The following is a 14247-nucleotide window of genomic DNA, read 5'->3' on the forward strand; positions in this document are numbered from 1 at the left end:
GGAGGTGGTGGGAGTCATGGGCTTTGACTCTTGATAGGCCCATAAAGGTCCACATGAGTCACATGACAACAAATGTGCTACCTTAATTTTGCCTGGGACTCTCAAAAACATCATACCAAATCGAACTGATCATTTAGTTGGTTATTGTCAAATGTACGGTAGTGAGAACAGATCGAAAAATTGGCCAAATCGTTAATAACCGACCTTTATATCAAAAAACCAACCGTGGACACCCCTACTACTATATGTTGGATCCGTTTGGGAGTATATTGTGTTTTCACATTTCACCTCCTATGGTGGGTTGACACGAGTTCCAAAATTGCAATGAGTTGAAACGAGTTTCAAAACTATGGTGAAATGATGTGAACTATGATAACAAAAAATGTTTGGTGTGTCGCTAAAAACATTGTGAGGAAGTGAGAGTAAAATTGGCTGTTTTTCATTGACACCAATTAATTTTGATGACTTTATTTTTGTAAAAAAAAATTGAAACAATAATATAAATTGACAATAAAATTGGATGGAAAAAAAGTCTTTTAACACCAAAAATGCGGTCAACCCTGTAGCTTCATCTTTGAACCCATTACGGTGAAATAATACCATAACGTAGTGCTCGGTCAAACATTTTTTTGTCCGAACACAATGCATTCAAACCAATAGCGGTGCATTTAGCAGGTGCAAACACAATGCAAAACGCACCCATTATCTATGCTTTTCCTATCCAATTCACCAATTGTCCTTGACAGATCTATCAAGGAAGAAATGGAAAAGGTACAACTAATACAAAATAAGCAACTACTACCATTAATTACAAAAGGTTACGTCCAACAACAATAGAAACATGAAAACGAAATGGCAAATTGCTTTCTTTCAGAATCAACCTCCCAGTCTCCAGAGGTAATTATGGCTGAGTAAGCAAAAATACCCTGAATTAGTTCAATCTCCCAACTGGTCAATACCTAAACAGTCCATGATCGTATATCCGAGCAGAAGGGCACTCATATGCTTGGTGGCCTCTCCCCCCACAGTTGTTGCATATGACAATGGATATGCAGTCACGACTCATATGACCTGGCAGTCCGCAGTTGTGGCAGATAATGTCAGCAAAATGGCCTCTCGACTCAGAGTCCATGCCTGATTTGGGGCAACGACGAGCTACATGACCTGATATATTACAAATGTTGCAGACTGGCTCATTTAGGCAGTCACGAGCAAAGTGACCGGTTCTGCGACAGTTATTGCAGGCCATTTCGTTGGTGCAATCAGCAGCAATATGGCCGGCCTTGTAGCAATTTTTGCAAAGCCTTGCATCATGAGGTGACAACCCTGGGTTCATGCAATCCCGGGCCAAATGACCAGCTCTACTGCACATATGGCAGACAGGTTCATTGGGGCATTGACTTGCCAAGTGTCCAAATTCTTTACAGTTCCAACACATAGCCGTTGAACTGCATTCGGCAGCAATGTGGCTAAAACAAAATAAACACACGGACAACATCAGAATGTCTTCACAGAAAGAGATAACTGGATATCAGGGAGTACAGTCCCCATTTGAGGGACCAAATATTGTATCTGAATCACTTTGCTGATCGTAATAAGTTCAGCATAACTCTTACAAAGAGAAATTTGTCTTACCCAGGATGTCTGCAGTTGTTGCACACGGTCATATTTGGACAATCTCTGGCAAAATGCCCCGGACGTCTACATCTATTGCACAGATAATCCTGCCTGAAACAAAGCAACATCACCAATTACAACACCAACACAACAATTATAGCAGGAACTGAAGATGGTAGTTTCCACGAAAATATTGCATCCCAAGCACTTATAATTAAATTCCGGCAAGAGGGAGAAGGCAATGGGCAAAAAGAGTTCAAAATGAGAGCACTTTGAAGTTAAGCAATCTAGGATAGAGCTAAAGTCCACATCATAATCACTGAAGAGCCCAAAAAATTATAGTTCATAAACGCATAACAGAAGCATAAAGGCAATGTGATACGCACTATCATGCGTGCACACATGCAGGAACATTAAAGATACAGAAAAAGCATCTATAAAGAAAATTTTGCATGACTGAAACCAAGAAGGGATCTTCTTTCAAGTCGATTAAAAATATGGATAAGTTGAGCAAAAGAAGCTTGGCTTTCACACATTTCACTGAACCTCATAAGTCATACCTGTAAACACTGCGATCCTGTTGATATGGGGAATATGCATATTCCCTACTGCGAAACCTCTTGGCTCGTGGTGGGCTTCTGCCCCTATCCATCTTCGTCCAAAAACCTTTCTAGTATGATTCCGATAGAGAGATAAAAAAAAAGTTCCTAATGGAAACAACCTTTAATATTAGGTCTACAAAAAGAATCCTCAACCTGTGACACAACATTACATAACCAAACAACCAATATACAGTTGGTCTTCTCAAGATTTCACAAAATCTTAACCATTACATTCTTCACAAAGCCCCATTCAAAAAAAAATCAAAACTTACAGTCAACAGTATCACAAGTTAATTATATTTAATAGCAAATGAATGACAAGAAATTCCCAAAAATATTGTTTCATTCATTTATTAGGCAAAAAAAATGGCAGTCTTCCCTGCAATAAAACAGACAGATTTCCTCAAAAAGTTCCAAAAAATGGGAGAAAAAAAAATAAAGTTCAAAAGTATAGCATTTTCATTTCAAATGGGTCCACAACACTCTTGATCTCTTAGAAACAAGGAGCAAGAATTTCCCCAAAACCTGAACCCTAGTTGTAGAATCGTGGATGCTTAGATCATGCATTTCCATTCTTAAGTAAAATGCTAAGAAAACAACAGCCCTAACCTGCCATTTAATTTTTTTGACCTCAATTTCAACTTCTAAAGACAATGTGTCACAAACGACTCAAGGCATCAACCACCAAAGAAAAACAAGCCTTTCATTCCATGTTATTTCAAATTTCCTCCACTTTCTCAGCAACCAAAGATCAGGAAAGAGAACTTATATCTGAAAAGGGAAAATCTTAACCACCCTCAAGTTCTAAACGCTTGAAACGTCATGTAACCGCGAAAACATACAGTTAGAGAAAATTAAAATTATACCTGAAAGAACACGAGATGGTACAATGGGGAGACCTAGATTGAGAAATTGGGGGGTTTTATTCTCTTTGTAAGGAAGTTCATAAGATTTCGACGATTATAGACTATAGAGCATTATCAAGACGACATCGTCTCTGTTTCTGTTGGTTGTTAAGGTTCTTGATCTGGTCAAAACGGCCAACCAAAAATGGCGGCATTATAGAAATGATTTTGAGGTTATTACTTATTTTTTTAACCGACAACACCATCGCACAAATTTGCTCTTTGGACATCTCACACGGGTTTAAATTCAGGATGTCTTGCTTGCAGACACAAAAAAATTTATAATTTGCTCTTTAGACATTTCATACGGGTCTAAACTCGGATCATTTTACTCGTATACACAAAAAAATTTCTCAATTGACAACAAGCATAACAATATTGATTGATCAGAATCGAACTTATAATTTTTCGAATGCATACAATTTGACTCCCTGATCACCTATAACAAGTACAATAAATGATTATGGGTAGTGGGGTTTGTGTCCTAATCGAGACATCGACCCAACAATATCAATATACTCGACTATATATGATGTGACTTTCATTTCCCTTATAAAGCGATTTGTAAAGGAGAACATCAGCAGCCCATAAGTATAGAACTACAGATATGTGAACGAGTCTTGTAAGCAATTTTTACCAATTAACTGTGTTAAATAATTAAATGATGAAAATCCTTATGAAGTGGCTGTAGTTTAGTGGTAAGAATTCCACGTTGTGGCCGTGGAGACCTGGGCTCGAATCCCAGCAGCCACAGTTTTATTTTTTTATTTTTCAAATAAATAGATAATTTTTCCATATTTTTTTCTTTATTTTTTTTAATTAAAGTGGAAACAAAATAGATTATGGGCCACACTATTTAACCCAGGTCCATACCAAAGGGTCCACTGGCCCACTACTCGCTTTATAAGCTTCCAGTTGTCTGTCAACAACTCCAATCGAATAGACCGCCTGAAGACATTCTGGTGCTCGAGATCTTGTCTCTTCTCTCGCTCTTCCCGATCGGCGTTGACACAGAAAGGTACGTCGCGATCTCTTTCTTTTATTTCCATGGAATTCGTAATCACGAAACTGTAGATTTGTGAGGTTTATAAGTTGTCTTCTAGACTTGCATTTTAGGGATTTCCCTTGGAAACTCGATCAAGCATGCGGCTGTGCTTTATGTTTGATGTATATACGCTCCGTGTTGTTGTGATGTTATTATTGTTGTTCTGCAAGTTTCGTCGTGAAGTGAGAATACTGTTTGTCTCGCGTACAAATACATTAGAGTTGACGAAGAGAATAGGTCTGATCGCATAGCGGAGTGGATAACGCGTTAGACTCCGAATCTAGAGGTCGTGGGTTCGAATCCCACTGCGATCGTTCAATGATTGAGTTGAATTTTTTGTATATTATGTTTTAGTCTTTTAGATTCTTGCCTTCTCTTCTTGGTTACAATACTGTTGTCTAGGGTGCGTGGTTGGTAGGTTCTTTAGTCTTGGTTAATTGTGGGAAGAAATTTTTTTAAAAATCATGTGAAATTGAGTATTGGTTTGAGAATTTGTGGACTGGAAACTAAATTTAATTTGATTTTAGGCCATATAGTGCATCCTGATATCTTAACTTTGGCTTTATTATGTTCGTTTATTAATTTTCTCATAAGTGGTTAAAAATTAAATCAGGTGATAGATAATGCAAATCGAATTAGTCGAAATCCCTGTATGAATTCAGAACTGGGATTCGTGTTTTTGTTGATAAGTGCGTCAGCCTATGTACCACAGTACCAGTGAGGATTCTACCTCTCTCTCTAGGCTTAAATGACACCAAGTAGAATGCCCATTTCGATATTTGCAAAATAAGTGTATCAAAAGTTATTTTCTTGAAATTGGAGGAGGTTGCTTGTATATATATGGAACTGGGAATATCATTAATGTGAGGCAACCAACCGATACTACAATCAGTTTGGTTTGCCGTGGTGTCTTTGTTTCCCTCACCCTCGTAGAGCATTGGTGCTCAATGGGCACAACATAAGCTCTTTTAGTGCTTTTGTATATTAATTTTGTAAGTTGGTATGATTTCATAAAGATGTGATTGACTATATTTGCTATTCTTCATCTATAGTTTTGCCTTGTTAATTGTATACTCATGGTCTCATATTATCTCATCTCAAGTGAGATGTAACATGAAAATACTGCCACAAGGGTTGTAGAAATGAAAGAAAATTCTTGCTTCTCTGTTTGTTTCTCGGGGAGAGTGGGTTTTTTTCAGCACCCATGCAAGCAACTATTTCACTGCAAGAAAATCTTCTCACTGGCAATATGTTAAATGTTATTGTACTATTTTATTGTAAAATGTCTGCTTTTACAATTGATTCGTGTCTTTCAACTTTTCCATTCATGTCTGCTTTTACAATTGATTCGTGTCTGTCTACTTGGGAAAAGAATTTATTCACAGAAGGACCAAAGTTATATGGTTTCACTTGGTGATTCTTTGAATTAGCAATTTGAGGTGGTATTAACTTTAATATGCCACTCGTGGTTATAGATTTATAGTCAAACATCATCTTAGAGCATACGAGTCCGTGGATAAATTTTTTTCCACTTGACCGGATACATTACACTGTTTCTTCATTCAGTTTGAACAGAATGTGCTTTCTAGTTGAGCCATAAATTATTATGTGTTGTGCTTTTGAGCATTCTTGCATATTGGCGTACTCTGAAAATTATTGGGTCTGTTACTGCTACGTCTTAAAATCGCTGGGGAAAATTGATGCCATATTTACAAAGATTATAGAACTAATCATACCATTTAGCCTTGGATACTAACATGTTCTTATATTATTCGGTGGTGGTACTGCAGATGATCGATGATCAAGACTTGGGATTTTTCGCCAATTTTCTCGGGATTTTTATATTTGTCTTGGTCACTGCTTACCACTTTGTGATGGCTGAGCCAAAATTTGAAGGCAACTGAAACATTTTACTCAATGTTTTGTTCATCATGACATGTACATTATTGGAATGCAATCAGTGGATCATGTGAAGTTGGTTCCAGTAAATTTTGTGCGACGGGTGTTTAATGTTTTAACTCTTTTTGCCTACTTGACACCGGTTATGGTCAATCGATAGAAGTGAGTTTTTTTCTTTTATATGTATTGATGTTTAGCGAAGATAATGGTGCTTAGTGGTCTTAAAATGTTGATAATAGTGGTGAATTATGGATAGCAAATCAAGAAAACTAAACTCTCTTTTTGCCTACTTGACATCGGTCGGTGCCTCGAGGCCCTTGACTTGCAAAGTTGCAAATCATGTTTATTAAGAAACAAATAAAACTTTATGTGAACCGCAACTGAGATCAGCATAATTAAGCAACCCAAAACTTCAAATTATTCAAATTGTCTAAGGAAAGAGTACAAATATCAAAGGATTAGATAGAATTCGGCATGTATTCAAAAAAAAAAAAACTGTAGTGCCTCCCAGGATGCTTACAGAAAATATGGTGGCTGAAGCGTGTACGAGTCTGAAATAATATAGAAAGGCTATAGCATTTCTTGTGATTTTCTAACGCATCGCTGGACTTTCTTCATGAACACTTCCCTTCTCTCTCTCCATTCGATCTGTGATTACCAAGTCAAGAAGAGACTAATTAGCAAATCAACCCAGCAGACACATGACGGAAAAGAGAATTCCGCGTTTCTTTGATTCTAAACCCTGAAAAGATGCACTGATATGCAATAGATTTATATCGATGCAGTTCCAAGAATATTCTCAAGGAATTATGCAACACGCGTATAGAAGAACACTTGACAAAATATATGACAGATATGTACCGCAGCATCAACGTTTGCCGGGGACTCATCATTAGGGCTGGAAAGCATTGATATGATACTCAAAACTATGCTCTCAACCTGCAAGATAAAATCATACCATTGAGTTTACGCCATGGAACCAAAAAGCTGATAGAACAGCAAATATGGATGTAGAAAGGAAAAACGTAAACAAATTATGGACTAGTGCTTCGACCAATAAACTAAAACAACTAATGTTTGCTGATGTATGTATAAATATGAAATGTAGGGGATAAGAAAAGTGAGAGCAGAACAATTAGATGTCATATTTGAAGAAGGAGAATCACGGGAAAGTCAGTACATACTGTATGGATAGGTACCCAGCGCTCACTAGCAAGCTCATATCCGTTAGGGTCCTCACCAGGTGGATGAAGTATTGATATGCAAACCTTTCCATCGGGGTAAACTGTAGTTCAGACAAAACACTTTAGAGGTTTGCTAATTCAGAAATCACAGAAAAGTTTTAATAACAAACAAAAAAACATAATGCAAGGTTTCCGAAGATAGCACTCACCATTAGGATGCCAAATCTCTGATGTAAACCTCACGGAAGGAGGGTTCTGTGGATAATTTTTCGGGAAGCTCATAATGGCACTGAAGAAACCTCCATCACTGCAGAACCAAATAGGAGAATGCCAATAAATAACACAAAAAAATATTGTGGATTCTATGAAGTATGAATTATGATAGTTCCGTAAGTAAAAAACTGAGCATCCTGTGTCATGTGATGTCTTAAAGTAAAAGAAAGCACGAGCTAACACTGAACTGTATCTTCTGTAAATCCACAAGACAAGTTTTTTCGTCATATGAATTAAATTTTGTCCATAAAACCGAGATCAACAATATGGAAGAATCAAGCCTGGTGTACCGAGTAAATTACATTAACGAGACAGAGTCTACATCCCAAATCGTTAATTACATACAGAGCTGACGGCAAGTAAACCTCAATCAAGCTTATGATGTAATTAGGAAAACTAAACAGATGCTTCATAAACCATGAAAATCAAAAGAACAAAACTCTCCATAACTAAAATTAAATTCAACCACATTAATCCTACGATGAATTCCCAATACCCCATAAAGAGTTTGAGCAGTATAGGAACAATAATCGATTTTAGCTCGAATTGTTCGTAGAGGAACCCTACCTTATCTGAACACACACAAAGAACACTACCACAAGGCCATGATCATCATCATGAAGAAAAAAAAAACAGAACTTTTCATGTACTTGACCTAAACCACAAGATCACCAACAACAAACACAGAATCATTCAATCACAGCAAAGTTCAATCAATAATCAAAATTCACAAACTTTGAAAAAACCCAGTCTATATAACAATAAATAAATAAATTTCTTACTAGTAGGTATCAGGAGGACCCATGATAGTAACCCCCCACTCAAAAACATTCCCTTCATCGACCAAACCCGCTGAGAATCCGTCTACTGGGTGTCTGTTTAGGTCTGCAGAAGATTAATAATTAGAACAATCAACGAAATCACAAATCAAACTGCTCAAATCAGAACCAAAATCAACAAAGAAACAAAAAAGCGAGAAGAGCTGGGTTTGACCTTTGAGTTGCTTTAGGAGAAGGAGACTTGCTTGAGAGGCGGCCATTGACGCCTGATAGAGGGAAAGGGAAAAAAAAAACCAATAGGAGGGAAAGTATGACAACAAGCGTGCGTTGGGGCACAAGTAGTATTATAGGAGATCACCAACAACGAAGCCAGCGAGACTTCTAAATTCCCATCTTCAAAATATATATATATAAGTTGGACTCCTCAATCAATCGTTTTGTTTCCATTTTTTTTTTCTAATGCAAATTGGAGTCCTATTGTTGAAAGATTTTCCTACTTGGGTTATTTAATTTTTTGAACAAAAGTAATCAATTTAACCTAATTATGCTCTCCTTCCTCCTCTCCCCTACCCCGATATTAATAATTAGTTCGCAAACGGAGTAAACAAAGCATTCGATTTAAAATGCATGATTATGGTGTTATTACCATATAGAAATAGTATTCTTACGAATCCCAATTTTTTTGGTGAGGACTATTTGCACTCCTCATTTTCCTATTGACACCCCAAAACTAAGAAAGCCCATTAAAATATGGTTTAGTATGAATACATCCCATTTTGATGTTTTTTCACAAAAAATCAAATACACCCCAAAATGCCAGAAAACTGGAAATAGAGCAAGTGCATTTTGTGATCCAGGCACTACTTGTTACCCAAATCTCCTTCATACACCAATAAAATCTCAGTATATAGCATCAAAATCAATGACATTCTTTTTGTTATAAATCAAGAAAATAACAAATAACAAATATCATCTACATAAACATCAAACAAATCCACGTTCAAACCCTATCCCAATGAAAAAAAACAAAACCTAGAATGTGATTCAAAAATAAATTCATCCAAAACCGAACAGTTAAAGATCTGGAGGAGAAGAGAGCATAAACAGAGATGACCACATCGCCGGAGATATTCTTCTTACCTCTCTCTCTGTCGTCTCTCTTTCTCTTCTTCTTGATTTAATTTGTCTTCTCGATGCTGTACATAATCGTTGTCGTCGATGACCACATCGTCGGAGATATTCTCGTCGATGAAGTCACCGAAGTTAGGATTGATGTTGAACTCGTCTTCGCCCATGGGTTTTAGACGAAGCAGAGAGGGTAGGTGACAGACGAAACAGAAGAAAAGAGAGAGGGGGAATGAGTGACAAGTTTGCGTGCTGGGGTGTTAACAGAATAGGGTTTTTTGTTTGTTATAGGGTGTCAATGGGAATCTGGGGAGTGTAAATAGTTCCCACCATTTTTTTTCATCTCAATAATGTCTAATGTTGAAAAGGATGACGTCCATGATTTCATACGTAAGAGCTTAGAGAAAAAAAAAAAAAAAAAAAAAATTATGGGAATTTTTTGAGTATAACTTTTTGTAGTTGGAACTTGTATGGCAACTACACAATGTGGAAAAATGATGCCTACCAATATCATAAAATCATTGCGCTTGACTTGTTGATTTAATTTGGACTATATATTGATATTGATATTGATATTTGATATTGGACAGACTATTCTTGTGGATAATTTGACAAACTATATGATATTTGCGTCCATTAGTAGTATGTTCTTAATTTATTTTATGCATTTTCTTTTTAAGTTCTTTTGCATATTTCAAATGGGGTATGATTAATATTTTAAAATTTATATCTGTCAAATTCATATCTTTTATATGTATTATATACATATAGTGAAATGCTCACCTATGATGTCCGTAATAACTTTTGGTTTTGTTGTGAGGTTCATTGGTTTGGGCCCCATAGTAAAGAGTGAAAAAATGTTGCCCGTAACTTTGTAAGTTACAAACGTGTGTATGGGAGCAATTATATATATGTATGTATCTCATTATCTTTACCATGGGGTGCGTATATTATATAATCAACTTTTCAGGCTCATGATTTGGATGTTACTAGTGTTTTATAACATAAAGTCAACTTACGAAGTTAACATTTTCGATTTAGCATTTACGGTTTACAATTTATGATTTAAGGGACTATTTAGGTGGTAGTGTAGTCGGTGAATATATTTGGTGTCAAATCGTATAGATTCAGGAGGTTCTGAATTCAATTATCATTGAGAGCAATATTATTTGTGGACGTTGTTGAGGTAAATCTTATATGTAACCAATGGAGGACGATTGTATAAGGGTAGTTAGGTATTTTCCATTGTAATTTAGAGTTTATAATTTAGTATTATTTTTTCAAAATCAATTATATTTTAACATTAATGATAACCAAAATATTCAATAGCAAAAAAAGATAAATAAACCAACTTTTGGTTGCTCAATAATAAACCAATTCAATTCAGTCATCCATTTTTCAAACATTTAAAGTTGAGTATCGAAATTTTGAAATTATTTCAATTCAGTTATTCGGTTAGATTTCTTATTTTTCAAACAATAAACTACTTGATGTGGCTTAAAATATTAAAATATTTATATTTTTAATTGATGTGGTTTGACAAGTTGATCACTCGGACTTTTTTTTATAATATTTTTCATAAAAAATAACACATAAAAAATAATAAATACATGATTTGATAGGAAATTGTACCTATAATAATTGCAGCCGAATCCCACACGGCACATGTTGTCTGGTCCTTGATGGTCAATGAAAGTGTGCAACCAAATAGCATACAATTCCACAATTCGAAGACGCGACGAAATTGTGGCCGTCCACTCCACGCGGATCCAACGGGTGATGATTCTCCCCGAACATTCTAGAACCCGAGACCCAACCAACATACTACTATAAGTAACGCCTGGCCTCCACAATCATTCTTCACTTTCACGATTTGAACTCTGCTTTCGAAGATCGTAGAAAATTTGCGATTTAGTTCCGTTATCTGATTCTTGAGATCCGTACGAGAGTTCGCTAATCGCTACGATGGCCGGTAAAGGAGAGGGTCCTGCGATCGGGATCGATTTGGGGACGACGTATTCGTGCGTCGGTGTGTGGCAGCATGATAGAGTGGAGATTATAGCAAACGACCAGGGCAACCGTACCACGCCCTCCTATGTCGGTTTCACTGATTCCGAGCGTTTGATCGGTGATGCTGCGAAGAACCAGGTCGCAATGAACCCCATCAACACCGTCTTTGGTAAGTTTATTGGCTGGTATTATCTATCTACATATGCTTAATTACTTTTTCTCTGATTTGTAGTGCTTGGTCGTGTTGTTGGGTATTGTTGATGATTTAATGCTTGATGTGTTATCTGTGCGTTCTTTGGAGATTAAGTAGTGAATTTGCTCGTAGATCTTGATGTATTAGGTTCTGGGTGACAATATTTGAAAACTTTTATGGGTGGCTGTTGTAAGATTATCATATCTGTGGATTCGACCAATGTTCAATTCTAATTTAGGTGTAATTATTATGATTTACAGGGATATAGTGTGTGTGTATATATATAGGAATTCTCACATAAGGTCTATTGTAAGGGTGTGAAATAAGGGTATATGTTTACACATTATGTGTGACAATACTAAGATCAACAGATTCATAACGTTTGGTTGAAACCTGTGTTGCAGCTAGATATTATTCTAACGAATGTGAATATTTGTTAGGTTTCTGATTGTGAGTGCTTATTTCCATACTATATAATGTAATGCGGGTGCTCTGTCGTCGTGTATTATAAGAACCTGCTTTTAAGTGCTGTGATGTTACAGACTATTTTAGGAAAATTCATCTTAGTAGATTGTCTTGTGAATGGTTTCCCAGCTACTTTAATGGCTAGCTCAATATGTTGTTGAGTAATGTATTAATTTTTTTGGTTGTCTTATACATTTGTTTGTATTTGTTCACAGATGCAAAGCGGTTGATTGGTAGGAGGTTTAGTGATGCTTCAGTTCAGAGCGATATTAAGCTATGGCCATTCAAGGTCATTCCTGGTCCTGGTGACAAGCCAATGATTGTAGTCAATTATAAAGGTGAGGAGAAACAATTTGCAGCTGAGGAAATCTCCTCTATGGTCCTCATAAAGATGCGTGAGGTTGCTGAGGCCTACCTTGGTTCAACGGTGAAGAATGCTGTAGTTACTGTACCTGCCTACTTTAATGACTCTCAGCGTCAGGCCACTAAGGATGCTGGGGTCATTGCTGGACTCAATGTAATGCGTATTATTAATGAGCCTACTGCTGCTGCCATTGCTTACGGTCTTGACAAGAAGGCGGGCAGTGTTGGTGAGAAGAATATTTTGATTTTTGATCTGGGTGGCGGTACCTTTGATGTTTCACTTCTTACCATTGAAGAAGGTATCTTTGAGGTGAAGGCCACTGCTGGTGACACCCATCTTGGCGGAGAAGATTTCGATAACAGGATGGTGAATCACTTTGTTCAGGAGTTTAAGAGGAAGCATAAGAAAGATATTAGTGGAAACCCGAGAGCCCTCAGGAGATTGAGAACTGCTTGTGAGAGGGCAAAGAGGACTCTCTCATCCACAGCTCAGACTACTATTGAGATTGATTCTTTATATGAGGGCGTAGATTTCTATACAACTATTACTCGTGCCAGGTTTGAGGAGCTTAACATGGATTTGTTCAGGAAATGTATGGAGCCTGTGGAGAAATGTCTAAGGGATGCAAAGATGGACAAGAGCACTGTACATGATGTGGTTCTTGTTGGAGGTTCTACTAGGATTCCTAAAGTACAGCAGCTACTGCAAGACTTCTTTAATGGGAAGGAGCTGTGCAAGAGCATCAATCCAGATGAGGCTGTTGCCTATGGTGCTGCTGTTCAGGCTGCCATCTTGAGTGGTGAAGGCAATGAGAAGGTGCAGGACCTTCTACTTTTGGATGTCACCCCGCTCTCTCTTGGATTGGAAACGGCCGGAGGTGTTATGACCGTCTTGATTCCAAGAAACACAACAATTCCCACCAAAAAAGAGCAGGTGTTTTCTACCTACTCTGACAACCAACCAGGAGTTTTGATTCAGGTTTATGAGGGTGAAAGAGCGAGAACTAGGGACAACAACTTGTTAGGAAAATTTGAGCTCTCTGGCATTCCACCAGCTCCAAGGGGTGTTCCTCAGATCACTGTTTGCTTTGATATAGATGCCAATGGTATCTTGAATGTGTCTGCCGAGGACAAGACTACTGGCCAGAAGAACAAGATTACTATCACCAACGACAAGGGTAGGTTATCGAAGGAAGAAATTGAGAGAATGGTTCAGGAAGCTGAGAAGTACAAATCTGAGGATGAAGATCTCAAAAAGAAGGTGGAAGCTAAGAATTCATTGGAGAATTATGCCTACAACATGAGAAACACTGTCAAGGATGACAAGATTGGTTCCAAGCTTGACCCAGCTGACAAGAAAAAGATTGAGGATGCCATAGAACAGAGCATCCAATGGTTGGATGGCAACCAGCTTGCAGAGGCAGATGAGTTTGAAGACAAGATGAAGGAATTGGAGAGCATCTGCAACCCAATCATAGCCAAGATGTATCAGGGTGCCGGTGGTCCTGACATGGGTGGTGCTGGCATGGATGAAGATGTTCCACCAGCTGGTGGCAGCAGTGCAGGACCAAAGATTGAAGAAGTTGATTAAGTCCTGTTATAGAAGTTAGTGCTAAAATTCTGGAGATGCACTTTGGAATGTTTTGTTGTTCTAGTATAAGATTAGTTCTAAATTTTTGAGACTGCAAGCTTGTTATCTGCTCTACTCCTGCAAGCTTGTTATCTTCTATTAGCTACTTATTTGACAATGGCAATATATCTCCTTTTGGTATACAACCTTTATTTTT

At 37.4% G+C, this 14247-nt stretch overlaps 4 protein-coding genes and 2 non-coding genes across 6 annotated transcripts; 4 read left to right on the top strand and 2 right to left on the bottom strand.

Moving 5' to 3' along the window:
• Positions 1-905: 905 nt before the first annotated feature.
• On the bottom strand, positions 906-1607 carry LOC119981265 (zinc finger protein GIS2-like). Its single transcript, XM_038824321.1, has 2 exons — positions 1582-1607; positions 906-1469 (listed from the first exon to the last, which is right to left on the bottom strand). Exons 1-2 carry the CDS (start codon positions 1605-1607, stop codon positions 953-955), a joined length of 543 nt encoding a protein of 180 aa, XP_038680249.1. The 3' UTR covers positions 906-952.
• A 2198-nt stretch (positions 1608-3805) lies between these two features.
• TRNAH-GUG lies at positions 3806-3877 on the top strand. Its single transcript has one exon. It is a non-coding gene; the product is annotated as a tRNA-His (tRNA).
• Positions 3878-4410: 533 nt separating this feature from the next.
• TRNAR-CCG lies at positions 4411-4483 on the top strand. The gene has a single exon. It is a non-coding gene; the product is annotated as a tRNA-Arg (tRNA).
• Positions 4484-5959: 1476 nt separating this feature from the next.
• On the top strand, positions 5960-6248 carry LOC119981108 (dolichyl-diphosphooligosaccharide--protein glycosyltransferase subunit 4A-like). Its single transcript, XM_038824111.1, has one exon. It carries the CDS (start codon positions 5960-5962, stop codon positions 6071-6073), a length of 114 nt encoding a protein of 37 aa, XP_038680039.1. The 3' UTR covers positions 6074-6248.
• A 215-nt stretch (positions 6249-6463) lies between these two features.
• LOC119981106 (ubiquitin-conjugating enzyme E2 13-like) lies at positions 6464-8683 on the bottom strand. Its single transcript, XM_038824110.1, has 6 exons — positions 8519-8683; positions 8308-8410; positions 7462-7559; positions 7253-7353; positions 6930-7007; positions 6464-6716 (listed from the first exon to the last, which is right to left on the bottom strand). Exons 1-6 carry the CDS (start codon positions 8562-8564, stop codon positions 6639-6641), a joined length of 504 nt encoding a protein of 167 aa, XP_038680038.1. The 5' UTR covers positions 8565-8683; the 3' UTR covers positions 6464-6638.
• A 2601-nt stretch (positions 8684-11284) lies between these two features.
• On the top strand, positions 11285-14236 carry LOC119981104 (heat shock cognate 70 kDa protein 2-like). The gene is made up of 2 exons (XM_038824106.1): positions 11285-11608; positions 12313-14236. Exons 1-2 carry the CDS (start codon positions 11395-11397, stop codon positions 14049-14051), a joined length of 1953 nt encoding a protein of 650 aa, XP_038680034.1. The 5' UTR covers positions 11285-11394; the 3' UTR covers positions 14052-14236.
• Positions 14237-14247: the final 11 nt, after the last annotated feature.

This window comes from Tripterygium wilfordii, chromosome 16, assembly GCF_013401445.1.
Source record: "Tripterygium wilfordii isolate XIE 37 chromosome 16, ASM1340144v1, whole genome shotgun sequence".
NCBI lineage: Eukaryota > Viridiplantae > Streptophyta > Magnoliopsida > Celastrales > Celastraceae > Tripterygium > Tripterygium wilfordii.